At 39.2% G+C, this 27,088-nt stretch overlaps 1 protein-coding gene across 3 annotated transcripts in view; it reads right to left on the bottom strand.

The window, feature by feature from the left end:
- The window catches only part of JADE1 (jade family PHD finger 1), a 506,990-nt gene that overhangs the window by 184,480 nt on the left and 295,422 nt on the right, over window positions 1–27,088 (bottom strand). For all 3 annotated transcript variants that reach the window (XM_057310064.1, XM_048212307.2, XM_048212310.2), the window contains one exon: window positions 8,123–8,169. In XM_057310064.1, the coding sequence (XP_057166047.1) occupies window positions 8,123–8,169 (47 nt within the window). The remainder of the gene's footprint in view (window positions 1–8,122; window positions 8,170–27,088) is intronic.

Genomic DNA, 27,088 nt, shown 5'->3' with positions numbered 1-27,088 from the left:
GGACACGAACACAGAAGGAATGGAAATCCCATAATCCCAATTTCGAAGTCTCACAAAGAGTCTGATTCCTTACCTTCTAAGGGGAGTTCATTGTGCATGAGTGTATGGCAGCTGGGGACAGTGGGAGGGAGCAGTAGGGCTGGATAGCATAAGCATGGCTGAAGAAGCTCACCTGTGGTGAGTGGTGTCGCTGAGGGGTTCCTTATGGGCTGGGTAGATGTTCTAAAATGTTTTCTACAGATACCTACCTCAATATCTGTCACATAATGAGGATGTTAACTTTTCTTTTTCCTTCTTTTATACTAGATCTGATGATCTAAGAGAAGAGTTGGGAACAATTGCTCCGATTATTCTGGGACTTTTTGATTACTGAAATGGAAATCATAGGGTCAACATAACACCGCTGGCAAAAATAACACCACTGGGATAAATAAGGCAAGCTGTGTACTTTTTAGATCTTCCTTGTTCTTCCTAAATTTGGCTTCTAGTTGTGTTCTCTGAAATGTATCTGCCCACCCTTGGAAAATTGCTTGTTTCTGGTGATAATGATGGCAGGAACAATCCTTCTATGGAGAAAAGTGTTATGTGTGGAAGCAGGTGGGTTAGGAGGTAATGGTTGCAGCTAATGGTTGAAGAATATGCTAAGAACAGAATTGCTACAGGAACATAGCTGGCCTTTTCCTACTGCTGCAGACCATAATCCCAAGTGTAGAAAATGTGGACAAAACCAATATTCCTTCCTTCCTTCCTTTTTTTCAAGAATAAATGTTTACTTAGCAGAGCATTGTGCTTTTGACAGACATACAAAGAAAAACACTCAAGATGTTTTACATGTTCACCTTTTTCTCCTGGGAAAGCAGAGGGCCCAGGCTGGGATTTCAGAAACCAGGGCTGGGCACTGGAATAGAGAAGACTGTCCCCTAATTATAGGATGCTGGTCAAAGTGGCACTGCGTAAGGGCAGTACAGGAATTGAGGAAGGCCAAAGCACTCAGACCAAGAGAGTAAATGGAGAACATGGATCTGGATCAAAGGGTCAACAAGGATGAGCACGCAAGGCAGAGCCAGCAGGCTGAGGAAGAGCCTGATAAGACCTGTAGAGGCTATCAACAACCCAAGGCAAGAACCTTTTATGGGAAGCCCACAGGCTGTGGCCTGGGAGGGACCTCTGAAGGTAAACCGGACTTTGGGCCTGGGGCGGGGGGGAGTGAAGAGTTCTGAAGGAAGAAATGTTTTCCATACGAAATACCTTTCTTAATTGTTTGTTTGTTTTTAAAGATTTTACTTAATTATTTGTCAGAGAGAGCGCACAAGCAGGGGGAGCAGCAGGCAGAGGGAGAAGCAGGGTCCCCATTGAGCAGGGAGCCGGACACGGGACCTGGGACCATCACCTGAGCCCAAGGCAAACACTTAACCAACTGAGCCACCCAGGCATCCCTGTTTGTTAATTTTTAAAATATTTTATTTTTAAGTAATCTCTACACCCAATATGGAGCTTGAACTTACAACCCCAAGATCAAGAGTTGCATGCTCTAAGCGAGCAAGGTACCCCCTTTTCTTAATAGTTTAGATCAGAGTATAAAAACTCTCCTCACTAATCGTATTTCCTGCCCATTCCTGAACACAACTTGCAAAACTGTAATGAAAGAAACAGAATTCTATAAATTCACTACTGAGACTGAAGTATACTTTCAGGAGCTTAGACCAAACATATGCTCTTTCCTTAAGAAACAACAATGTACATGTAGTCACTTCAGCACTTCTTTTTTTAAAGCATTTCTTTACATCACCATTGAAAACAAATTATGCCTGGGTGGAAAACATTAGATGAGTTTCAGGGTTTTCCTAGATTAGCCTAGATTTGAGGCACCATTTTATCTTCATCTATTGTCACTGTCTCCACTATATTTCTCAACTTAAAACCCCTAAATCAGTAGGAATATTTAATGAGTAATGAGAATCACCTGAGTGGCAAGCCCTATTTGACCAAATATCCCAGCCATGTCTTTGCTACTGATATAAATGTTTTCATATTCTGTTTACATCATTATCTCCATTGTAAAAAAAAAAAAAAAAAAAAAAGGCATTTCAACAGTGCAAAAATAATGTACCAGGAAGGCAACCCTGGGATGTTATAAATATAAAAAAACTCATAACTATAATGATAATATTGGAATTTATTTTCAAAGATAAAGGTTGAACTTATCAAGAGGACACAGTGAGCAGTGAAGACTTCTTTATTGAGTACAGATAAATTTCAGATTTTTTATAATCTTCTTAAATACTCTGTAGTTCCTTATTCTTAAAGACATCCCTTAGTTTTAAGACTGCTCACTGCTTTTATAATTGCTGCTTTTTGTTGCTTTTCCTTATCTGATCACTTCTACTAAAACACTAATATGCCATCAGGTATCACATAGTCTCTTTTCTGTGCTTCCTCTTCTCTCTTCCCCTAATTCCTTTCCCATCTCCCTTCTCCCCATAATCTCCTAACATCCTAACTCTAAGAGTAGAACCAAGGAGATAATCAAGGAAAATAAAGTGCAAATAAGAGGAAGATATTTAATAACAGGAGACAGAGAAGTGTAGAACCCATGTGCCACCTTTCTCTACCTAAACAAATCTCACTCTTACTTCAAGGCCATAGCCTTAGTCTATGTGGGCTGTCATAACAAAGTAGCAAAGACTCACATAATAGAAATGTATTTTCTTGCAATTCTGGAGGCTGGAAGTCTGAGGTCAAGGTGTTGCCTGGGTTGGTTTCTTCTGAGGCCTCTCTTCTTGGCTTGTAAATGTCCGTCTTCACCCTGTGTCTTCACACGGTCTTTCTTCTGTGCCTGTCTGTATCCTAATATCTTCTTCTTAGAAGCATCCCCAGTCATAGTGGATTAGGGCCCAAACTAATGACCTCATCTAACTTAATTACCTCTTTAAAGACCCTATTTCCAAATACAGTCACATTCTGAGGTACTAGGGGGTTAGAACTTTGACATATGAATTTGGGGTGTCACAATTCAGCCCATAATAGCTACCATCATCTACCTTTACCAAATACCATTTCCCTCCCACACCAGCCTACCCTGGGGTTGACTGTCCATACCCTTGGTGATCTCTGACATTATTTTAGCAGCTGGTTAAATATAATTGGACACTTATGGACACTGCCTTGAGTGGTTTTTAGTTAAAAGTAATTTCTTGTCCAACAAGACTCATGAGCACAGGTACAGTTTTTAATCCCTCTAAATACCTAGAACCCAGTCAGCACATTAGTAGATAGACTTAAAATAAAACAAAACCAATCTCAAATGAACTGAAAGAGAAGTGTCAGTCTTTTAGTTGCTGTGTCTATACATTTTATCCCTTTGAGAAAAGCCTGCTGGAGGCAAGATTGTGCCCCCTCTGCAGAGAAAGCAAAGGAATTCATTCAGTTGGTCCAGTGAAAATTAAACTTGGACAATTATCAGAATTCTCTGTCTTTCTGACATGATTTTTAAGTATAGAGATATGAAAATTTTATAAATGAGTCAATTCCAATACTTTCATATATTTGGCTGAAAAGATTCTGTGGATGATTATCCAAAGATACATCCAAAAGATACTTTGGATGATTATCATTAAAAGTTGTAGTAGTAACAGTGATCCCTCTTTTTGGAATAAGTTTAAATGTAGTACAGGGGCGCCTGGATGGCTTAGTTGGTTAAGCATCTGCCTCCAGCTCAGGTCATGATCCTGGAGTCCTGGGATTGAGCTCTGCAGCAGACTCCCTCTGCTTCTCCCTCGCCCTCTGCCTGCTTGTGCGTGCATGCTCTCTCTCTCTAAGAAATAAATAAAACTTAAAAAAAAAAAAAACCCACTGTGGTACAGATACTGAAAGCAAATCTTGAAAATAGTTACAAGCAGAGGTACCATCTACAATTTGTTTTGCACAGTTTGATTTTTCCATTTATAGTGCTCTTCTTAACTTTACAAACACGGTGGGTGAATGTTTTTGCTGTGACTATGACCTTTAGGAAGTTATTTGGCTCTTCACTTCTCCATAACTACATCAGGCTCTTTCAGAGCTCACTTTGCTCATGCCCGAGGGTGTGCACCCCAAAAAGACTATCCAGTTATATTCTCTCATTCATTTGAAAAATCAGGTTCAAACAAGAGATGAAATTTATATTGTTTCCCAAACTCTTTGGGGGATGTAAGTAAATATCTACTTTATTGAAAAAAAACATAATTCCTTTGCATAAGAAATAAAAGCCAGATTGAGAAAATCCAGAATAACCAAAATAATGATTCATGTTATCTTCCAAGATAGCTCTAAAGAGAAATTAACCCCCAATATCATGTAGATGGTGATAAAGAAGGAAATGACAGGTAACAAAGTCTGATTTAATGCCTTCTGAAGTGTTCATTCTTCAACAACCAGGATAATAGTAATGATGATGGTGGTAATTCTCAGAAGGAATTAGACATTTGCACAGTGTTCAGCCTGTGAGATGATACCCATTTAGAAAGAATAGGATGTTATTAGGCAGGTAAGAGGCTACGCCCGGAATGCTAATTGCCTCTCATTGTGATGGCCAAGGTTTCATTTATCACCATGGGTCAACTGCTCTACTTAAATTACCTAATTGAATCCTCACAACAATGTACTTAATGAGGTGGGTACTGTTCTCACTGTTGTACAGATGAGGAAACTGGGGAGTTAGTGTTTACATAACTTTCCTAAAGCCACAAAGCATAAGGAGGGGAGAGAGGAGCGCCAACATGCATGCTCCTAGAGACCTTCAGACCCAATTTACTGTATCAGATTAAAGGCATGACATTTGGGTAGGAAAAATGTTTGCCAAAGTGATATGCTGGGGTTTTTTATCCCCTATAATGTATTTCCTTAATCCAATTACTTCAAGCACTGTTACCGCTCTGTTTCCATCTTCTAAAATTTTTGGAAACCAACCTGCCAGAATGACTGAGGGCTTCGCCCAAGAGTTTCCACACTGCATTAAATAATAAAGTCTCCAAACTACCTAAAAGATGATTAGTTATGTAGGAAATAATTATATTGTACTTTGGCATGAGAAAATCTCTCTCCTCAAAGTATATAGGGATAACCACCATTTACAGCTGAAAACATTAGGAGGGGTGGCTTTTGCTTTCAAAACACTGCAAAACACTTTCCCAGCACCTTCATTTCGGGAAATAATATTCCTACTTAAAGTTCCTCTAGGCTTCCTCCTGCACCTGAGTCTTCTGTGACCCTGGCTTCCACAGTTGTCATCTGCAACGTCCGCTCTAGTCTAGGGACAAGCCCCTCACCTTTGCTGTCCACATAGCCCGGCCCCAGGAGTGGGGGCAGGAAGAACAAGCCCAGCTGCTGTCACGGTGAAAAATTTCTAGTGAGGCACCAGCCTTCACACACATGGTTTCGAGAGAGATTTCAGCCAGACCTAGCAGTCCCACTAGTTGTCAGAGCCTCTTGTTGATTCCCACCTTCAGCAAAAATCCTTTAGGGCAGCAAGCGCAGCAGGAAACCTGTCATTAACAACCACCATAGTGTCACATCAGCGATTCTCAGGAGTGTCGGCTCCACTGTTTAACTCAGCTATTTACCTCATCCGGGAGAGCTTTGTTTGATTGTCAGAAAATAGAACATGTACATTTGTCTGTCATAAACACACACAAGCTCTCTAGAGCACAAATAAACAAAATGATCATGTACATTGGTAAATGTGTTTGCATTATTTAACCCAACCAGATGAAGCATGTGAATAACCCTGCATATCAAGTACCATCGAGTAACTCGCTTGTAATCTGTCTTGTACAATACAGCCATTGCCACTCATTCCACTCACCCAATTCAGACCCTGGAAATGTACTATTTTTAGACCGGCTTTGTACACTACTATTTACAAAGCGCACTGTTAAATCCTTTGAATTGCAGCCAAGAAGTTGGGTGAGAACCTAGAAACCTGCCACACAGATCAGCATCCTAATCAACCCTGGGACAGCCAGCACTAAAGATCTGCCTTTGTTTCCTTTTCTTCTTTCCCTTTGTCTCCACAGGAATATCAATGTAAAAAGGCAAGGGGACAAAGAGGTGGGCCTTAACTGTTCTCGTTGTTCAAATGGGTTGCTTTACTCACTCTCCTAGATAACAGCCCATGTGTCAACATCTTTGGCAGTTTAAGTCGTTCTTTGTCAAAACCACTTTTGGAAAAGATTTGACCATTTATTTACTTGGGAGCCAATGTGACCACAGCAGGTGCGTCATGGAAAACTCAGAATTAGGTGCTTTACAGCCGCTTGGATTTGGTCACATGACAGCCCACTGCTCCTGGCCAATCCACTGCTGGCAAGCCGGCCAAGTGGCCACACGGGAAGGCGGGACAGAAAGGAAAATAGTAGGCAAAGTGTTGGCGTGAGGCAGGTGGCGGATGAGGCAATCGCAAAGAGAAAGGATTGCAACACCAGGGAGGAGATGAAGGGCCTCATCATTTTGCAGCCAACAAGAAACCTGAAGGAACTAAGTTTGGCTCTGTTTCTACAGCTTGAGAAAAGCTGAGAACGGAAGCAATGACTGGGCTAATTCTGGACAAAATTTTTTAAAAATGATTTTTGAGAGGAATCCAGATCTTTGCTTCAATTCTTAGCTTCTATGTAAATTGCTCATTTTCCAAAATTCTTTAATTTTTTTCAGGTGACTTGAAGTGATTTGTATTTCATGGGATCATTTAAGACATCCCTGGTGGCCTACAATGTGAACAGTTCAATCCTTTTCCGTTTGCTCGCCTTCCTCATGGTGTCGTTTTGTTTCTTCACTTAGTCTGGATTGGCTAGTGGAAACAGGGCAGCCAGACAGTGATACCCTGTCCTACCCCTCTACCTGTACTCGGATGCCCTCATGTTCTCCATGGTAGTATCTCTTTCCCTGTATAGAACTAAGCAGAGAAAGAGAAATGGGTTTTGAGTACTTTGGATTAAAAGTGGTCTCTGAATTTAAGGCATTTTATTATTTTATTATTTCAAGTTATTAGCATCTCTATATTCATTATGATATTAGAGATTTTATGAAAAAGTAGTGTGCCAAGATGATTAATAACAATGACAACAAAAGCTCCCTGCTTTTCAGCCCATACGTACCAGGTGCCATTCTAGATACTTTATACAATATCTCTACCAATACCAATAGTTCTACAAGGTAAGTGTCATTTTCTGCATTCTGGGAGAGCACTGAGAATTAGAAGGGTACTTGGGCAAGGTTATCAGCCAATAAATGGCAGATCTGAAATTCAAAACTAGGTTTGTGTGTCCTTTCTACCGTACAAGGCAACACCATTTGCAAATGTGAACCCATTCCAAACCACCAAAGGGAAACTGGCTTTACTTCGATGAATCTCAATTCCATATAGTGGATTTAGGTATTTTAACAGATTCAACATGTTTATTTATCTCAGGATTCTTACAGAAGAGTAATAGGACTGTTATCTGGGTTTTCACTTGTAGAATTATGCTATCTACTGCTACTTTTAATTCTTTACTATCTTCCAAGTATTCCATTTCACCTGATTCTTTTCCTGGAATGGTGGTGTGGAGAACATGGTCTATAGTAACAGTGCATAAGAATATCCTGGCTTTCTTTATAGATGCATGAATAAATGAGGAAAGAAATTTTCCCCAAACCTGAGCACGTAGGCAGCACCATTATATGGCAGGCTTGCACACACACAAAGTTTGACAAAAACCAATCACTGGACAAAGCTTGGGCAAGGGTTGGTACTAAATAGGAAAGGGAACAAAGGTCATGAAGAGGTGCAAAGAAAACAGGAAGCAGGTATTGGTAAATTTTACATGTACAATAGTATTGATATTACAGTGAATGTCTGCTCAATAAATTATTCTCACTTTCCTCCTCTGTGTCCATTTATTGGTTGGTCACCATCACCCAATAAGGGTGGTGGGAGGAAATAAGAAGTATAGGTCTTTTTTCTTTTCTTTTATTTGAGTATAGTTGACACACAAGGAAGTATAGGTCTTAATATAGATTCTAGAAAGTGAAAACTGCCTTTTATAGCTCTAAAACTAAAGCTTTTGGCCTCAATGTAGATCATAGATATCTCTATAGTCTTTATTACCTGGGGTTTTCACTTGTTTGTATCTCCATGTTCCGTTTCTGTTTTGTCTGAAAAGAAAATGAAATAGAATTACCTCCTACACTCATACTGCTATTGACATTAAATTTCATCTTCTTTTATTATGATAAGCAAAGTTACTCATAACACTGGAATTTGTTTTTTGCTTCTAGAGTTATAGCTACTGCTGTTGTTGGAATAATTAGTATTGCTTTGGCACTGTGTTCCACCTAAACTCATGGCATTTGTGTACTATTTACCTTTCAGAAAAGCTATTTTCGAAGAAGAAAAAGAAAATGGGAGTACAGACTTCCAACAGCACACATTTTTTCTGTTCTCTCTTTGGCTCTAAAAGAGGATGCGTGAAACAGAATTTCAGGCTGTAATTAATGCAGCTCTTCATAAGATAAGAGGTTATTTTATCTATAGAAAAATTGCTGCACTAATTCTCAATGAGAATCAGAATGCTCTAGTTAATGCTCTTTTTACAAGAGGAATTCACCTTTTCTACTCTCTACATATTTACAATCAAATTTTAATATTTTGTTACAGGAAAACTGGAGATGAATAAACATGCAATGATAATAATATTATTTTATAGGGCTGAGTCTATAAACCTTAAATATTAATATTATGTTTAGATAAATGCTGAATAGAGATTATGTACAGAATTTCCAAATAATATTGGCTCTATAGTAATGTACTTGAAAGCACAGACCTTAATTGGATGCAACTTAGTTCCAGCTCTTTGGTGGGGGTGGGGGGTGTTAAACAACTTGGGAAATGCATCCTTATTTGACATACTGAGGAAAAAGAGCTGTAGTTTCTTGTTATGTCCTAAAGTACTATCCAAACAAGGAAGAAACCTCTGCTGTTCCTATCTTGATTTAAATATCTCCTTGTAGAACACACATTGCAATTCAGAAACAATATTTTCCTTATGTATGTTTTATGTGTGGGCTTGGAATAATTGGTAATGCACTGGCACTGTGTTCCACCTAAATGCATGGCATTTGTGTACTATTTAACTTCTTTAAAAACCTATTTTCTAAACAGAAAAGAAAAATGGGAGAATAGCAAATGACTAGGAGTTAGAGACCACAAGATTCTTCCCTGAGCTCCTGTCAAAGAAGACCCCACTTAAGACAGTAAGACCCGTGTAGCACTGGTAATCCACTGTACTCCTCATTTTCTACAAACATACCTACTTAGATAACCATTCCTTCCTTTCCATCATGATACCATGTGAGATAGGTGTGAAAGGGGGTAGACAGGTTTGTCATTGGGCACAAAGGCTCAGATGCTTGCTTTAAGCAGGAAATTAGGTAGTTTCACTAAATAATGTGCATGGTTTCTGGTGTGATTGCTGCAGGTAAAAATGAATGGGAAGTTTCAGCAATGAAGTTATTGTTATTTAAGGTATAGGAATGATTTTCATTTACGTGAAAAGATTTTGTAATACTTCAAAAAAAGAAGACAATAATAGAGAGATTAGCAGGATAGCTTCTATGCCTGCCCAGTGTTCACTTTTTCCTTGCACGTCCATGCCCGTGTGTGCACACGTACACACATGCAGAAAAGGGTTCTTTCTTACATGTTCACAAAGACACAAGACTTGTAAGCTCAGAACCTCTTAAGAGTAAGAAACTTTTCTTAGTAGACAATCAACAGATTCTGAGAGAAGAAATCTGACAGAGCCCTTTTCCTTGGTTCTCTTTGTTCATATTGTTCACTCTCACACAAGGAGGGCTGCTAGGTAGGGTAAGACTCTCAAAGGAGATGAAAGAGAATTATTCCGGACTAGCTGCCAAGCAATCCTAAGCTTCAGTTAACCTGGTATCTCTTTTCCTTGCCTCTGGTCCTCAGTTTTCCTCTTGTATCCTGAAAATAACATTGACATTAATTGGGTCACTGGGACAAAAATCTGTCATCAACTACTGCTTTAAGTTTGGGCCTCAGGAAAACACTTGGTAATAACCCTTATCTTGAGTGCACACTATACAAGACTCCTAGGGTTGTATTTGAATCTATTCATCTTAGGAAAAGTTGTTCATTATTTTAGACTTGAATTGCCACAATCAGAACATTTGCCTAATGCCATTCTAATATGCTATGCTGGGGCGCCTGGGTGGCACAGCGGTTAAGCGTCTGCCTTCGGCTCAGGGCGTGATTCCGGCGTTATGGGATCGAGCCCCACATCAGGCTCCTCCGCTATGAGCCTGCTTCTTCCTCTCCCACTCCCCCTGCTTGTGTTCCCTCTCTCGCTGGCTGTCTCTATCTCTGTCAAATAAATAAATAAAATCTTTAAAAAAATAAAAATAAAAAAAATAATATGCTATGCTTTACAGAAAGACTTTTAAATCAATATACATAGATATACCCCACAGAAGTCCTTGTAATATACAGTAGTGGACATGTACAAATATTCATAGTAACACTATTTAAAATAGACTAAACTAGAGGCGCCTGGGTGGCGCAGTCGTTAAGCGTCTGCCTTCAGCTCGGGGCGTGATCCCAGCGTTATGGAGCCCCACATCAGGCTCTTCTGCTATGAGCCTGCTTCTTTCTCTCCCACTCCCCCTGCTTGTGTTCCCTCTCTCGCTGGCTGTCTCTCTCTGTGAAATAAATAAATAAAATCTTTAAAAAATAAAATAAAATAAAATAGACTAAACTATTTGGAAATAACCTAAATAACCATTGACAGGAAAATAAAGTGTGGCAAAGTCACATATGGAATGCTGTAAAACAGTAAAAATGGACTACAACTACACACAAAATATGACTCTTCACATGATATTGTGTGAAAAAGTAAGTTTCAGGGATGCTTGGGTGGCTCAGTTGGATAAGTGTCCGACTCTTGATTTCGGCTCTGGTCATGATCTCAGGGTTGTGGGATGCTCCAAGCTCAGTGGGGAGATTGCTTCTCTCCCTCTCCCTCTGCCCTTCCCTCGGCTTGCATGCTTGCTCTCTCTCTCTCTCTCTCTCTCAAATAAATAAGTAAATAACTCTTTTTTAAAAAGTAAGTTCCAAAAATTACTTCCAGCATAAAAGCCACTTTAAAATAAAAAAGGAACGAAAGAATTTTCTTAGTAGTTTTGTGTATACGTGTAATGATAACACTATAGAAAAGTGCAAAGAATAGTGGTTATACTAGCTGTGGGGAGGGAGGGATGTGGGAAGGAAAAATGGTATATAGGTAGGTTATTGTCAATGATTTGAACATGAAACATTAGTTTATGTTTTGCTTATAAAATTAATAAACTTTAATAATCAAATAAACAAAAAGACCATGCATGGGATAAAAATCAACATGAAATAAAGTATTGACAAAATATATGGTGATGTTTATATACAAATACAGAAGCACATCCGGCTCCTTGCTCAGCAGGGAGCCTGCTTCTCCCTCTGCCTGCACTCTCTGCTTGTGCTCTCTCTCTCTCTCACTCTCTCTGACAAATAAATAAAATAAAATGAATCTTAAAAATGCTTAAGGACACAGTTTTGTGCAAAATAAAATAAATAACAAAAGAATGAAGCCGTCCGTAGGGCAACATACTACAGGATTTGGATCTGGCCACTTCCAATTGCCCCTCATGTCTGATCTATCCTTCTCTGACTCCTCTGGGAGCCATCTCCAGTTTGCAACCTTAATAGTGGTTATTCCCTGTGACTTTATCATTGTTTCTCTTCTCTTGTTCCTATGTCATCTCTCCTTTGAAGAGCACATTTACTCACACCTCTCCAATTGCCTTTTGGAGGACTCCCCAGAGATATCCACCCAACACTGATTTCCCTCCAGCAGCGTAATTTCAGCTGCTCACAGGGTATCTCTCCTTGGATTCTAGGAATTTTCTCAGTGAATCACCAGGGTGACCATGAAGTAGTCATGTAAATTCTCTGTCTATTGATTTCTTCATCTCTGAGAAGAGAGGTCCATGCACATAATTTCTAAGGTCCTTAACATCTGTAAATTTCTATGAATTTATGGGGCTCCTGGGTGGCTCAGTCAGTTAAGCATCTGACTTCAACCAGGTCATGATCCCAGGGTCCTGGGATGAAGCCCCACATTGGGCTCCATGCTCAGCAAGGAATCTACTTGTCTCTCTGCCCCCCACCACATACACTCGTGTAGTCTCTCTATCTCAAATAAAATGTTCTCTCTCTTTTTTTTTAAGATTTTATTTATGAGAGAGAGAGAGAGCGAGAGCACAAGCAGGGGTGGGATGGGGAGGGAGAAGCAGCGCCCCACTAAGTGGGGAACCCGATGCGGGGCTCAATCCCAGGACCCTGAGATCCTGACATAAGCTGAAGGTAGATGCTTTACCACCTGAGCCACCCAGGCGCCCCTCTCAAATAAATAGATAAAATCTTTTTTTAAATAAAAATAAATTTTTATGAATTTATGGATTATTGATTCTTGACTTTAGCTGTCCAGGATACCACTATTATTCTAAACTTATCTTTGACTTATATCTAGTTTTGTTTGCTTATATTCAATCTGATACCAAATTTTGTCATTTCTTCTTTTGATATGTCCCTTAAATTTACCCCATTTTTCCCATTTCCCTGGTTTTACCTTAGACCTGGACGTATGCTGTCCTTATGATGACTTTATACCTGGATTACTTTAAATCTAGTCTTAAGCCAGTAGTTCTATTATCTGAAGTTACTGGGAATTTATCTCTGCTGTTTGCTGTCTCTGTGGCATTGGCGACTTATTCATGGTAGAGTTTCTCCTCCTCTACATGTACCTTACAGTTTTTGATTGAGCTCATCTTTAGCAAGGTTTTATCTGTAGGAATCCTGTATGGATTGTATGTCCCTCCCAAGCAGTTTTCCATATGCCTCTATTGGCCAAATCTGTGTTATCACTCACTGGGTCTTTTTATGTGGATTTCTAAGCTGAAAGATTCCTAGACGATTCAGTGTAAATTCAAACCCAAACCTACATGAAGCTTTCTTTTTTTTCCTCCACCCAAAGCCCAGGCCAAGGCAGGCAAACATCCTTATCACCTCCCAGTGCCCATAGTTGATTTTTTTTTCCTTTTATGGAGGGTATAGCCCTTATTGATCCTGCCTTTATGCAAAGATCCTACTTCACTGGCACTCAAGGCCTAATTTCCTACATTTGTGTAGGCTTTCATTGGTCATATCCAAGATCAGAAACCTCCCCTCAAGTTTGCTAGAATATCAGTTCACGCCTAGTTTTTGGTATTTTTCTTCCCTTCTAATTTTTGGTACTCAGGGATTTACTTTCCATAATTGTAAGCTCAACTATGCATTTAACGCTCTTCTTCAGAACAAATGCCACTATCTAATCTGATTTACGCTATAATGTGAAATTCAAGCCCACTGTTTCAGATCTGGGTCTTGCTTCTCCATCTGCCTTTGTGGACCTGACATTTTACACTATTCTAGAAGCAACCTTGCTCAGGACTCAGACTTTGAATCCCTTTCCCTTGGTTCCTACGCCTGCCCCAACTTCCAGGGATCCTGGCCAGAGCCATACTCCACTCCTGCCCTGCTAGAAGGGAATACTGGCCAACAATAGCTTTCCATTTCATCACCGAAAGGATACTCTCTCAGCTTTAGGTTCATCCTTAACTTTGCCTTTAGAATGCCTTTTTCTAAAACCCAGGTCTGATTATTTAACATCCTATATAAAATTCTCCGCATCAAAATCAAGCCTGCTCTATTAAAAAAAGAAAGGGGGCTATATTATTCAAAAATGTCAATGTCATAAAAGTCAAAGAAAGGCTGTAGAAATGTTCTAGATTAAAAGAGTAAAAGGACACAACAACTAAATGCAACACTTTATCTTAGAATGGATCCTTCACTGAAAGAAAAAAGATGACACTACTTCAGTCGACAAAATTGGCATATAAATTTCAGATTAGATAAAAAGTATTATAACAGGATTAAATTTAAAGTTGATAACCATTCTATGATTCTGAAGAGTATCCCTATTGTTAAGAAAAACACACAGAAATATTTCAGAGAAGAGGGCCATGATTACTCTTAAATGGAATAGAAAAAAAAGTGTGTGTACATATATGTGCACATAAAAAGGAGAGTGAGAAATCAAATGAAAAGCAAATGGGACAAAATATTAATAAGTGAATCTGGGTAAAGGATATATCTTGGTGTTTCTTGTACTATTTATACTTGCAACTTTTCCATAAATTTGAAATTATTTACAAGTAAAAATTTTAAAATAGGGGGCGCCTGGGTAGCGCAGTCGTTAAAGCGTCTGCCTTCCGCTCAGGGCGTGATCCCGGCGTACCGGGATCGAGTCCCACATCAGGCTCCTCCGCTATGAGCCTGCTTCTTCCTCTCCCACTCCCCTGCTTGTGTTCCCTCTCTCGCTGGCTGTCTCTATCTCTGTCGAATAAATAAATAAAATCTTTTAAAAAAAAAAAATTTTTAAAATAAAACGAAAAACCATCCACCGTTTCTCCACTGCCTGAGGATGTAATTAGACACTTAGAACCTGGCTGACTCCTTTCTAACTACAACTGCTACCATTTCCCACCTCATGCCCCAATTAGCAGGTCAGTTCTTCCCATTCCCCAAACACACCGAGCTTCCTGCCTTTACTTATGCAGGTCCCTACGACTGAAGTTTATTCTGCTCCTTCCCTGCTCAGAAAATCTTCATTTCCTCAAGGTCCAGCTCAAAATTATCTTTCATAAAGTTCTCTTAACTCTTACAGAAAGCTAGAATGAAACAATATACTTTTTTAAAAATAAGAAACATGTAAAATTAAAGATTTTGAAAGAGTTGGCTCATTTCATTTTACAATTTTTAAGTTTATTTATTTATTTACGTAATCTCTGCACCCAACGTGGGGCTCGAACTCTCTACCTGGAGATCAAGAGTTGCATGGTCTTTCCCCTGAGTCAGCCATGCATCCCACAAGTATTAATTAATTTATTTTAAAAACAATTTATTATTTATTTATTTATTTCTTTATTTGTCGGGCGGGGGGGAGAGAGAGAGAGCACAAGCAGGGGCAGCAGCAGGCAAAGAGAGAAGCAGGCTCCCGGCTGAGCAGGGAGCGCTGAGCAGGGAGCCCGATACAGGGAGGCCCAATCCCAGGATACCGGGATCATGACCTGAGAGGAAGGCAGACTCTCCCAGGCATCCCTGACTTTAAAATTTTCTTCATGATTTAGTGTATATTGTTTCAAAGTCTTCACTCCACAGGAAACTTGTATTTGAAACTTTCTACTATGTTACAATATGTTATGCTATATTATAACCTTTTATATATCCTGTAAGATAGCATGCTGTATCGTAATTATTTCTTCAGTATTACCAATCACAGTGTGGGATGGGAACTATCTTATCTTCATACTCTCTCTAACATTTGGCAAGATGCCTAGGATGTAGTGGAGTCTAAATAAATTGAATGGTTATTGTGTAAAATAACCCAATTAGCAAATATAATTTTAACATGCACATACACTCATCTCCCAAGTTTAACATCACTATCATCCTAGCAAATAAATAGCAAACACTTAGCCAAAATGTTTTCACTGACCCTACTCCTTCCCATGGGTAATCTAATAAATAGAATTCACATTTCTCCTGTTTTCGCCATGCAAAATGACACGTAATGGGTGGGTGAATAAGGGCTATTGGTCTACATATAGTGAAGCCTTTTAACAGCAAATTTACGTAGAACCAAACCTAGTTATGGTCAGAATTTGAAAATCCCACCAGATTCAAAGCTATTTGTAAGTAACAAAATTCCATTTCGGGTCTATTTGTCTCTGGTTTCTTAGACTGTGTTTTAAAAATACTTTTGTCTGTAGGTAAATCAGCCTTTGAACAAACATCAACATCTGTGTGGCTAGATTTGTCAGATGAATATCTGTCTCTGTGTTTAGAAAATAAGTAATTTTATACTTTAAATTTATCAGGACAATTCTATCAGTGGATATTTAAATAAGCATTGTGGAGGTCTAAAAATTTTCCCTTCTTCCCTTATAGGTTGGCTGGTGTAATAATTAAATTGATTCTAGACAGATTAATGGAAGGAAAACAAACAAAATTATTTACTTACAGGAGCCCCATAAAGGTATGAAGATTCAAAAGGCAGCCAAGTAATTCAAAATGCAGAGTATAGAACATCCAGAGCTGAAGAAAAGGGTAGGAGTCTGGGGAGACCAAGGGAAGGAGGGCCATTCAGAGAAAGACAGAAGAGATGTTTAGACAACAAAGATTGCCCTGTTATGCAGATAAGTTTCTTAGGTAAAAAGGTCCATCTCTGGTAATAGCTCTCTTCCCGACCTGGCCCCCTTTGCAATGTAAATTTAGGCAGTTAACATGGAGGTAAAGAGATTTTGCTGAATCTGCTGGGTTGTGACTGCTTTCAGATCAGAATAACCCTCAAGGCCAAAGTGGTGTATTTTGGGTGACAAATTCTGCTCCCCTTCAGCACCACCCATGTGCTATATTTTCTAGAGAATAAAGAAAAACGGTGCCTTCTAGGATTTAAAGTAAAAAAAATAAATAAATAAATTTATATTTTTATGGTCTGCAACCTACTGAAAACAACATATGCACAACTTCCCCCAAATCTAATTTAAATCTTAGCTAAGAGTATCCTAGCATTCCAGTTGTTTCCTGGAAATTTTTATTTATTTATTTATTTGAGAGAGAATGTGAGAGCAGGGGGAGGGGTAGAGGGAGAGTGGGGAGCCCGACCTGGAGCTCCATCCCAGGACCTTAAGATCATGACCCGAGCCGAAGGCAGATGCTCAACCTACACAGCTACCCTGGCACCCCTGTTTTCTGGAATTTTAACTAATATTTTAAGTGGTAGGAAGGGATATTTTCCTTTTTTTAAAAGAAAACAGTTAAATAACAAGAATTTTATTTACTTTTTATTACAGAGCTGTAATATCTTGAGTATTACTGTGTTTTAGTGCAACACGAAGTCTATAGATTCTGATATTAGGTGTCTCAGACAACAGTCTTTACAAATAAAAAGTCCTACTTCGTATTTCATTGAATCTCCCCCTTCATATTACAATTCGTAGCATCTGAATTCTTTTCAGTATAGCTACTCCTTTCCTAAGTTAAAAATTGAAGATGTGCTTCAACTAGAGTTCTTGATTTACAAAGCTCAATTATTATATTTGATATAAGATTCTCTGATCTACAATTAGGGACTAATGACAATATACTGTTGACTCAGAAAGGTTGAGAGGCTTGTATGTGATTACCCAGAATAAATCCTAACTCCTTGAGTTCTAATAATAAGCTATGGCACATTATTTTCTCTCTCTTTTCCTCACTTCACCCTTGCCCCACATATGACATGTAACTCAGAGAACTAGAGATGTCTTTCCTGGAAAAAGAAGAGAATTAGATCAGACATAATTGCTATTGGCAAACACTTGGAGGTCTTGGCTCCAGAGAGTAGAACCCATGGGTCATAGGCATAACAACATCGGCTCCATGTAAAGTCTTCCCAACATTAATAGCTACCTCATAACAGAATGGGCTGCTCTGGGAGAATCCAACTTCCCATCAGGGAAGTGTTCAAGGAGCAGCAGGTGCAAATCTGTCAAGGGGATTCTGACACTGGACCAGAGACTGCTATAGTAATCCAAAATCCTACGATATTGGAGAATTAATGCTTATGATATTATTGTCATTCCATCCAGTTCCTGTTACTATCAAAGTCTTGCCTGACATTTTGTCAGTAAAGGTTAAAGTCATCGGAAATGGTCACTGCACCAGACCTAAGTATCAGTTTCCTGATCTAGAAAGTGAAAGAATTTATTAGATGATTTCTAGGATTCTGTCTACTACTAGCCAGATTCTGAACCCATAAGGAGGGGGCCACTGTGTTTTTACTTCACTAACCCTTTTTGGTTAACATCTAAGAAATTTAATAAATGCATGACATTTTTTTTAAAACACTTATAACCTTTGGGAATCTATTCATTTTCACTGATTCAATTTTAGTCGTTTTGATTGCTCTTGTCAGTGGGGAAAGATAATGTCACATAATTAAAATAATAAATAACCTCCCCAATAATTTATGTTTGTTAATCTTGTGATAGGACCTCCAGCTATATTTTGCTGAAACTAACTAAAAATAGCACATAACTTGCAGCTCATGCAAGTTTTCACAATTTAAAAATTGAAGATAATGCTGCAACCAGAGTTCTTAAATTACAAAGCTCAATGATTATATTTGATATAAGATCCTCTGATCTATTATTAGGGACTAATGAGGACATGTTGTTGACTCAAAAAGGTTGAGAAGCTTATATATAATGACCCAGAGTAAATCCTACACTCTTGAGTTCTCTCTCTCTCTTTTTTTAAGATTTTATCTATTTTTGAGAGAGAGAGAAAGAGAGAGAGTGAGAGAACCAACGGGAGGAGAGGCAGAGGGAGAAGGAGACTCCCGGGTGAGCAGCGTGCCCAATGTGGGACTAGATCCCAGGACTCTGGGACCATGACCCAAGCCGAAGGAGACGCTCAACCAATTGAGCCACCAGGTGCCCATAAATCCTTGAGTTCTAATAATAAGCCACAGCACTATATATATATATTATATATATTATATTGTATATTATATTAATATTAATATTATATATTATATAATATATATTGTAATTATATTAATATTATATGTTATGTTTATTATTTAATTAATATTAATATTATATATTATATATATACAGATGTCTGAGACCAGCATACCCCAGGCTGTTTGAGTATAGAGATGCATCTTCTAGGATTGCCCATACCCCATTCTCTGGGATTGGATAACACCCAACCTCTGAGATCTCACGTAGGATCCTTCATCCCCCATCTGTGGGGTTCTTAACACCTCACCTGTGAAATTGCCAATACCTAGCAGGTGTTGACATTAAAGGCTCTGGGACCAAAGCTTCACTAAGCTGTAAAGGGACTAGCCCACACCCTTCTGGCAGAAATTCAACTTCTGACTCAAGAACATCCAGAGCAGTGTCATGCAGAGAAATCTCTGCAGAAACACCCCAACCTCAGGCCAAGTAAGCCAAACCCTTGGACCATTAGGGCCCGTGATCACTCCTATCCTTGTCAACTTATTTTTTATCAATTAATACCCAAATATAATCCATCTTAGTCATCAATCCTTTAGCATGGTTATTCTACTGTTCTTTGGATGACTCTTTCATTCCTCCTCACTTGCTGAAACCTGCCACTATGCCCTCCATATGCTCCATATTCAGCAAACCCTCCTAAAGAGTCTTTTCACCTTCTTGCTCCAACTAAACCCATAGACACCACTTCTCCTGTGGACTCTCAAATAGTATTTGTGGTTTATTCTCACACATAAAGTGGTTGCTTATTCTCACACACCAGGCAGAGGGGGAGTTGGTGTTTCATTGCCCCCATTGCCATTTCCAGACCCTTACTCCATTACGCTCTTATAACCCTCTCCTCTGAGTCAGTGTCACACCCCCTAATAGTACTACCTTTCCACCTTTAGTAACTTTCACCTCGGGGCCTGCCATTCACTCTTTAGTCTCCTAGCAGTGCTCCTATCCACCTCAGTGATTTCAAAATTCAAAGTTGACCCGTATGATAGTCTGGCCTCCAGGTCTCAATCTCCCCATCTCTAACGGCCTTAACTTCTCTCCATCTCAGCTGCCCACTCTTGGGGTCACACCCTGGATCTTGTCATCATCTGCAACTTTTCCACTGTCAAAGTTGCTGATTCAAGCATCCTGCTCTCTGACCACACCTGCCTCTCCTTCAGCTTGTCCCTCTTGCTATGATTATTCTGTATCTGACTTTGGATTTTTAGTCCATTGACCTCCTTCACTTTCTACCAATTCATCAGCCCTCTTTTTCATGCCTTGTTTCCTTATCCCGCTAAAATCTTATGGCCTATCATTTCAGTAACACCCTTGCCAGTACCCTGAATTCTCTAGCCCACACCCTTCTGGCAGAATCTGAGCTCAGCATTTACCCTCTTTTTTTCTCTCTCTATTTCTACACCAGAGCTGCGTTTTTGGAGAAAGTTATACAACAAGAAGGATTGGTTTCATTATGAATTCATGATCACTAAACTGAGAGAGTTCTTCACCATTGCCTACCTAGCAAGCTTTCTATAGGTCCCTGTACTCACTCTCTACGATCATCTGAAACTCTTCTCTCTTCAACCTGTAATACTCATCTCCCACTTCCCACCCAAATCTCTTTACTCTCAGGGAAGAGACCAAAATCCTTACAAGCTTTTGATCTTACTTACCTTTCCAGCTTCATTTTATAATCTTCTCAACTTTTCTTTCCAGCCACAATGGCCTTCTTTCAGTTTGTAAACTGTCTCTTTCACTAATACATCCTTTGCACATAGCCTTTTCTCATCCTATAATGCTTTGCTTACCACTTTGCTGGTTGATTCTTATTCATCGTTTAGACCAGTGCTGTCCTATAGAACTTTGATCAGTGATGCAAATATTCTATACCTGCACTGTCCAATATAGTAGGCGCTTGCCATGTGTGGCTATTGAGCATTTGAATGTGGCTAGTGTGACTAAAAACACTGAATTTTATATTTCGTTTAATTCTAATTAATTTAAAATTAAATCATACACAGTTACTAATTACCAGTTCTGTTGGTATAGCTTTAGATGTTACTCAAGCCAAGCTTCCTTAGGGCTGACTTCTCTAACTTCCCATCTGGGTTCAGAGTCTTCTCCCTCATGGCCCTTATCCTTTCTTACAGTACCTATCTTAGTTTGTAATTACATGTTAGTTGTGTGATTATTTGATTGTGCCTGTATTTGCTCACCATTGTATCCCCAGCATCTTGCATAGCTCCTGGTACATCACAAATAATTTCCAATGTAAGAGTGAATGAATGAACATTGCTAGGGGAAGAAGAGAGGGTATAGATTTAAATTGCTGCCAATCATCTTTAGTGCATAATCTTCATGGTCCAAAGAAAGATGACTAAACTCCTGGCATTAAGGTGCCACTAGAGAGTCAACTGGAGGGCACCTGGGTGGCTTAGTTGGTTAAGCATCTGCCTTCGGCTCTGGTCCTGATCTCAGGGTCCTGGAATCAAGTCCCACATCAGACTCTCTGTTCAGTAGGGAGTCTGCTTCTCCCTCTTATTATCCCTCTGCGCTCTCCCTCTCTCTCTCTCTCTCAAATAAATAAATAAATTTTTTTTTTTAAAAGAGTCAACTGGACAATCCATCTTCTGGGTCAACTGGCCAACACTGGTGCCAGTGGATGAATGGACAGATAAAACCGACTCACAGGTTAAAGGCAAGCTCCTTGCCCTCAAACTATAACTATCATCTCATTATCAACATCCTATCAAGTTACCAAGTGCCAAAACAGCATCTTCCTCTAGCAGAGCTATGGACCTGATAATGTATTCTGATGTACATTGGCTGCTACTGATTTGTTGTAATTTAAAAAATACTGGTGTAATTTATTTGAAAGCAAAGCACGTTATTTCAACACCTGATTTACTCAGTTTAACATATGGCTTATATCTAAATGTGTTTTTAAAAGATTATATACTCTCAAATGGATAGAATTATGATTTCCCCTATTTAAGGGTTACATAATTAAATGTAGGCATGTAATTTTTGTGGAAACAGATATATCATCTAGAACATCCTAAAATATTCCAGCTTCATCTCCTACTGATATTCCCCTGGGGGAAAAAATAGAAAAAAAAAATTAACCTCAAGGAGGTCCTTCCATATCTAACACCAGAATTGTTCTGGTAGCAAGTGTGAGAACTCTTTGCCAAGTCGAAAATTTTTGAGGACTCTCCATTTTATTGTAATTGCATTTTTAGTGTTCAATTGAGTGAAAAAATGTATAATGATAAAAGCTTCCATAAACCCAGTAATATTCTGAAGTTAATAACTGCCACAGCACTTCTTATTAAAAAATAAGACTATAAACATATGCATATTATTTATTTACAACGTAAACAATGTGTATGTTGGAAACACACCCTTGCTCTCCTATTCCCATATGTCTACCATAGTCCATAGCCCTCAGGTGGGGAGCCATTAGAAGGAATTTTTTTTGTTTTTTGTTTTTTTTAAATTTTATTTTATTTTATTTATTTATTTGACAGAGAGAGAGGCAGCAAGAGAAGGAACATAAGCAGGGGGAGTGGGAGAGAGAGAACAGGCTTCCCGCTGAGAAGGGAGCCTGATGCAGGGCTCGAACCCAGGACCCTGGGATCATGCTCTGAAACGAAGGCAGCCGCTTAACGACTGAGCCACCCAGGTGCCTCTAGAAGGAGTTTTAACCACATTTTGTTTCATTATATATCTGGCCATTCAATATCTCAGAAGCTGATCCAATAGTTAAAGCAGAAAATGCAATCACTGAACAGAGAGAGTCTTATGCAAAATACAAAAAAAAAAAAAAATTTTTTTTTTTGCTTATTATATGTACTTTTGACAAGGGAATTATCGAAATTGGAGATATTCCAAGAGTTTATCTGAGCTGTTTCTTACAATGCAATAGAATTGTATCTAAATCATTCATAACAGAAATCACTGGATGATGTAGGTGCATTCAGCAATGAAACAATGCTACTATTTTACACTGGCTCTTAGCATATTCAGGGGAAAAAATGTTCTTTCTCCAGTTATGACTATTGCTTTTGAAAATTCTCAACTTCCAGACTCGTTTGGTTTTGGCTCCAGTATTTATATACGTGAGTTGAGTAGTACAAAAATCAGTGTCTATTTTACAAAAGACTGGCTATCAGATCATTTCCTAGATAGCAGCCCCTGCCTTTTACTGATTTAAATCATACTTTAGCCACTGGCATTCACTCATGACATTTCTTCCACTCATTTTATGATAATACTTTATGTCAATTTGATTTTTGCATGTAAATTTCCTCATTCTTAGAAGAACTTTATGTCTACCATACCAGTTATGATAAGCATAACATTAGTAATTCAAGAGAACAACATCCTGAAAACTTGCCCATTTCAGGAGCTTTTTTGGTTTTGTGAAATGTGGTACATTGTATTCACATTTCAATAGAAACGTACCTAGATGACAACCAGAAAGCAGGCTTCCTTTGGATAATACTTATTAGGAGCCAGCTATTAAATGTTACTCCATTTGTAGTTACTTTTCCTCTCTTCAAGCTCTAGTTCTAGAGCTTCTGGTTTTGCAAGGCATCTTAAATGAGTCATAGTGAAACAGCTGCTCCTTTAAGACCAGATTTATTTAGGTTGTACTGACTCTGAATTTCTGAATCATAAGCTCACCTCCTTCTTGATATATAAATTCATAACACTCTGGTCCTTACCTTGCAGTCCTTCCTGATTTAAGCCCTCTACAAACAAATCCGTTTTTGCCTATATCACAAAAAGAATGCACCCTAGTTTTGAAGACTTATAATTTGTTGATGAACTTCTTTGCCTATTCATCCTCCAAGATGCATAGTGGCAATGTGACTCCTAGGAATCTGCCCAGATAGCAAAATGCATATTCACTTGAATTTCTATATAGCCAGGTTATATGGCACACCTGAGGAAGAGTTCTGAGCTATCCCTGACTTAGTTATATTGACTGGTAATTCAGAATCCTCTGTTAATTCAACATTAATACTAAACTGTCACATATCACAATTCACAAAAGCCTATTTCCCAGACTTTTTTTTTTTAAAGATTTTATTTATTTATTTGACAGAGATAGAGACAGCCAGCGAGAGAGGGAACACAAGCAGAGGGAGTGGGAGAGGAAGAAGCAGGCTCCCAGAAGAGGAGCCTGATGTGGGGCTTGATCCCATAACGCCAGGATCACGCCCTGAGCCGAAGGCAGACGCTTAACCGCTGTGCCACCCAGGTGCCCCTTCCCAGACTATTTTAACATAATAGGTTCTCAATAAATATTTGCTGAATCAATGAGTGAATCAATTTATAGTGTTGGATGTGAAAAAGAAAGAATCACATCTCTTTTCCGAAACCACAACATAAAAATGGGTGGGGAATGCTGCCTTCCATGTAACTGTAGTACTCCTCTCTCCCAGCATCCCAGTGTGAAGTCAGTGTGTCCCAGGAAAAGTTTTAAGTGCTTTGTACACACTATATTGTGAAATATAAGTTGTCAATTTATTTGTTTGAAACAAAGTAAAATGGTCTTTAAGATATAAACTAAAATCAAAGACAACTCGGAGTGTCCTCCTATGAGTGGTTCTACCACCACAACCATTTTGTCATACCACAGTTTTCCACTCTTCTTCTGCTTCCTCTGACCAAAATCTGAGGCAACTCCGAAATTTTCTACACTTTCATATTAAAAAAAAAAACTTTGGGGCACCTGGGTGGCTCAGTTGGTTAAGCGTCTGCCTTGGGCTCAGGTGATGATCTCAGGGTCCTCAGCGGGGAGTCTGCTTCTCCTCCCCCTCTGCCCCTCCCTCCTGCTCATGCTCTCTCTCAAATAATCTTTAAAAAAACAAACAAATTTTTAGCTTTAATAAAAACACAAGGAATATACCAAGTAATTCCTTCTCAGTCTCTGAATAGCAATCTAATTAATCCAAAGAATGATTTCTAAAAAAATACTGAAGCACACATAAGAATTTACATTATACTCCAAAAGGTAGTAATGGATTGAAAACATTATCAATGCTTTATAGTATGGGGGAAAACTTGAGTATATAACAATAAAACTATAAACAATATCTTGGGCAGTGGAAAGAAAAAATAACCCAGATTGCGCAACTTGAATTCCTGCCTTTTTTTATATAGCTGGTCAACAATTTTTATCTTCTTTCTTTCTTTCTTTCTTTCTTTCTTTCTTTCTTTCTTTCTTAGAGAGTGAGCACGTGAACAAGGGGGAGGAGCAGCAGAAGGAGAGGGAGAAGCAGGCTCCCAGCTGAGGAAAGACCTTGATGCGGGGCCTGATCCCAGGACCCTGGGATCATGACCTGAGCCGAAGGCACACGCTTAACTGACTGAGCCACCCAGGTGCCCCATTCATCTCATTTTAATTTATAAACTATGATTTTCTTAAGCTACATTCTATATTCAGTTAACCTAAAATGGCAGCATAGCTAGGAAACATTTTTGCATTTTACGTGTTAACATCTTTATCTTTACATAAAGTTTGTCTTTGAAAATAATTTGAGTAACTTGGTAACTTATGATTAATATATCAGACTGGTGTGTGTGTGTGTGTGTGTGTGTGTGTGTGTGTGTATTCATCTTATAATACGAATGAGGTTATAACAAACATATGTACAAATCCCAGCCAATGATCCATTTCTAGAGAATGTTGGACAAACCAAATTCTGGGTTGGTCAAAGAACTTAGTCCCTTGGAATTTTTTGCTACTTAAGGTGTAAATGAATGTAAAATTTTCTATCTGGAATTTCAGGGGCAATTAAAACTCTGAAAAATTATTTTCCCCTAGGCTGTATCTCTATTGGTTGGCAATTAATGACTTGGCTTTTGACCAACATAAGAAAAAATACTTCTTTCTCTTGTGATGACAGATGTCATTTTTCAGCTCTCAGGTGCCAATGGGAATTGACCCTGACAGTCATAAGCATTATAGTTTTGTACAGATAAAATCCCATTTAGTGGAGGAGCATTTTCCATTAGGAAATTTCTTCTAATAAAAACAACTAGAAACAATTTATTGTTCTTTTACCAAGGAAACAGCCCTGTGATGGGCCCTCATTCCAGGCCTTACCACAGTGACATCTCTATTGTACTACCAACTCACCAAAGTGGTGACAGGAGCCATGGGCTTGAGCTAGTGGTGACTAAACATGCTCCAATGTCTCCAAGTTTCCAAGGCCACCCCAAAGTTGTACGACAGCTTTAGTCAGCCTCAACGGGAGGTCTGTCTGACCTCATCACCGCAGAGCAATAAAGGGTTTTGTAGAATATTCTTCTTCAGTATCTTTAAAAAGCCTAAGTAAGGATACATGAAACTTAGAAACTGGTTTCTAGGAAATTGAACCTCTTAAAATGTGGGCATTATCTAATGATACAGTCCTTCACCAGGCTGCTGCTGAATAAATACCATAATACATACAAAAGATGAAGGACAACTTTGAATAATTAGCACAGTACTCGGAACTAACGATAAGATTATTAAAGTTACACATCAGCCTACACAAAGCAACACTTTTCTTCCAAAAAGAGTTGATAAGTGTTACTGTCCGATGAGGTATTTATTTTCAAACGAAACCCAATTAAGAAGCTGGGCTGCCGGCCATAGCTGCTACAGAAACCAACATGCACTTCTTCCTTGCCTCTGACAGCCCAGCCCAGGGATGAGTGCACAGGAGTAGCTGAATTGCATTTCGTACTGTTTGTACTAACATGGCATCAAGCTTCAGAACTATCCACAGGTCTACAGAGTGGAGATCAGGCAACATTCTCCCTGTGTGGCTTGGTCTGCCCTTGTTGTCAGGACCTGCCCGAGGTTTCACCAGAATCACCTCTGACTCATACTTAGCATTCAATAGCAAGATGGAGTCGCCAACAATGAGGACCTGGCAGAGGGCCAGCCCACTGGTACTAAAGCAATGCCTGACACAACACAGCTCACTGGGCCAGACATTTATGGGAAATGGCTGACAGCTGGATAAACAAGCAGCTCTTTTTGGTAAGCTGCAGAGGAAGCAGGTTGGACAGAATATAGTCTTTAAGGTATATGCTTCAAGTGACTCTGTGTTGCCATGAGCTGCTAGAATACAGCATTAGAGACGGGGTGGCCCTCCTTCAGCAAAGGTGCCAGCAGAGAGAAAGAGGTAGAGTGACAAACTGTGTAGGCCCACAGAGCAAGCCAGAGGAAAGGCCAGAGGAAAGGCCACATCCGATGCAAGAGGCAGCGGGCCAGGTGCCTTCAGTTCCCTGCGGTTCCGCTCAAAGAGGGTAGGAGCGCTGCGTGTCCTACCCCCACCACCCAAACTGCTCCACACTGAATTCTGAACCC

Source organism: Ursus arctos, unplaced genomic scaffold (assembly GCF_023065955.2).
Source record: "Ursus arctos isolate Adak ecotype North America unplaced genomic scaffold, UrsArc2.0 scaffold_11, whole genome shotgun sequence".
NCBI classification, from domain to species: domain Eukaryota; kingdom Metazoa; phylum Chordata; class Mammalia; order Carnivora; family Ursidae; genus Ursus; species Ursus arctos.
This window is presented reverse-complemented; position numbering and strand designations above follow the sequence as displayed.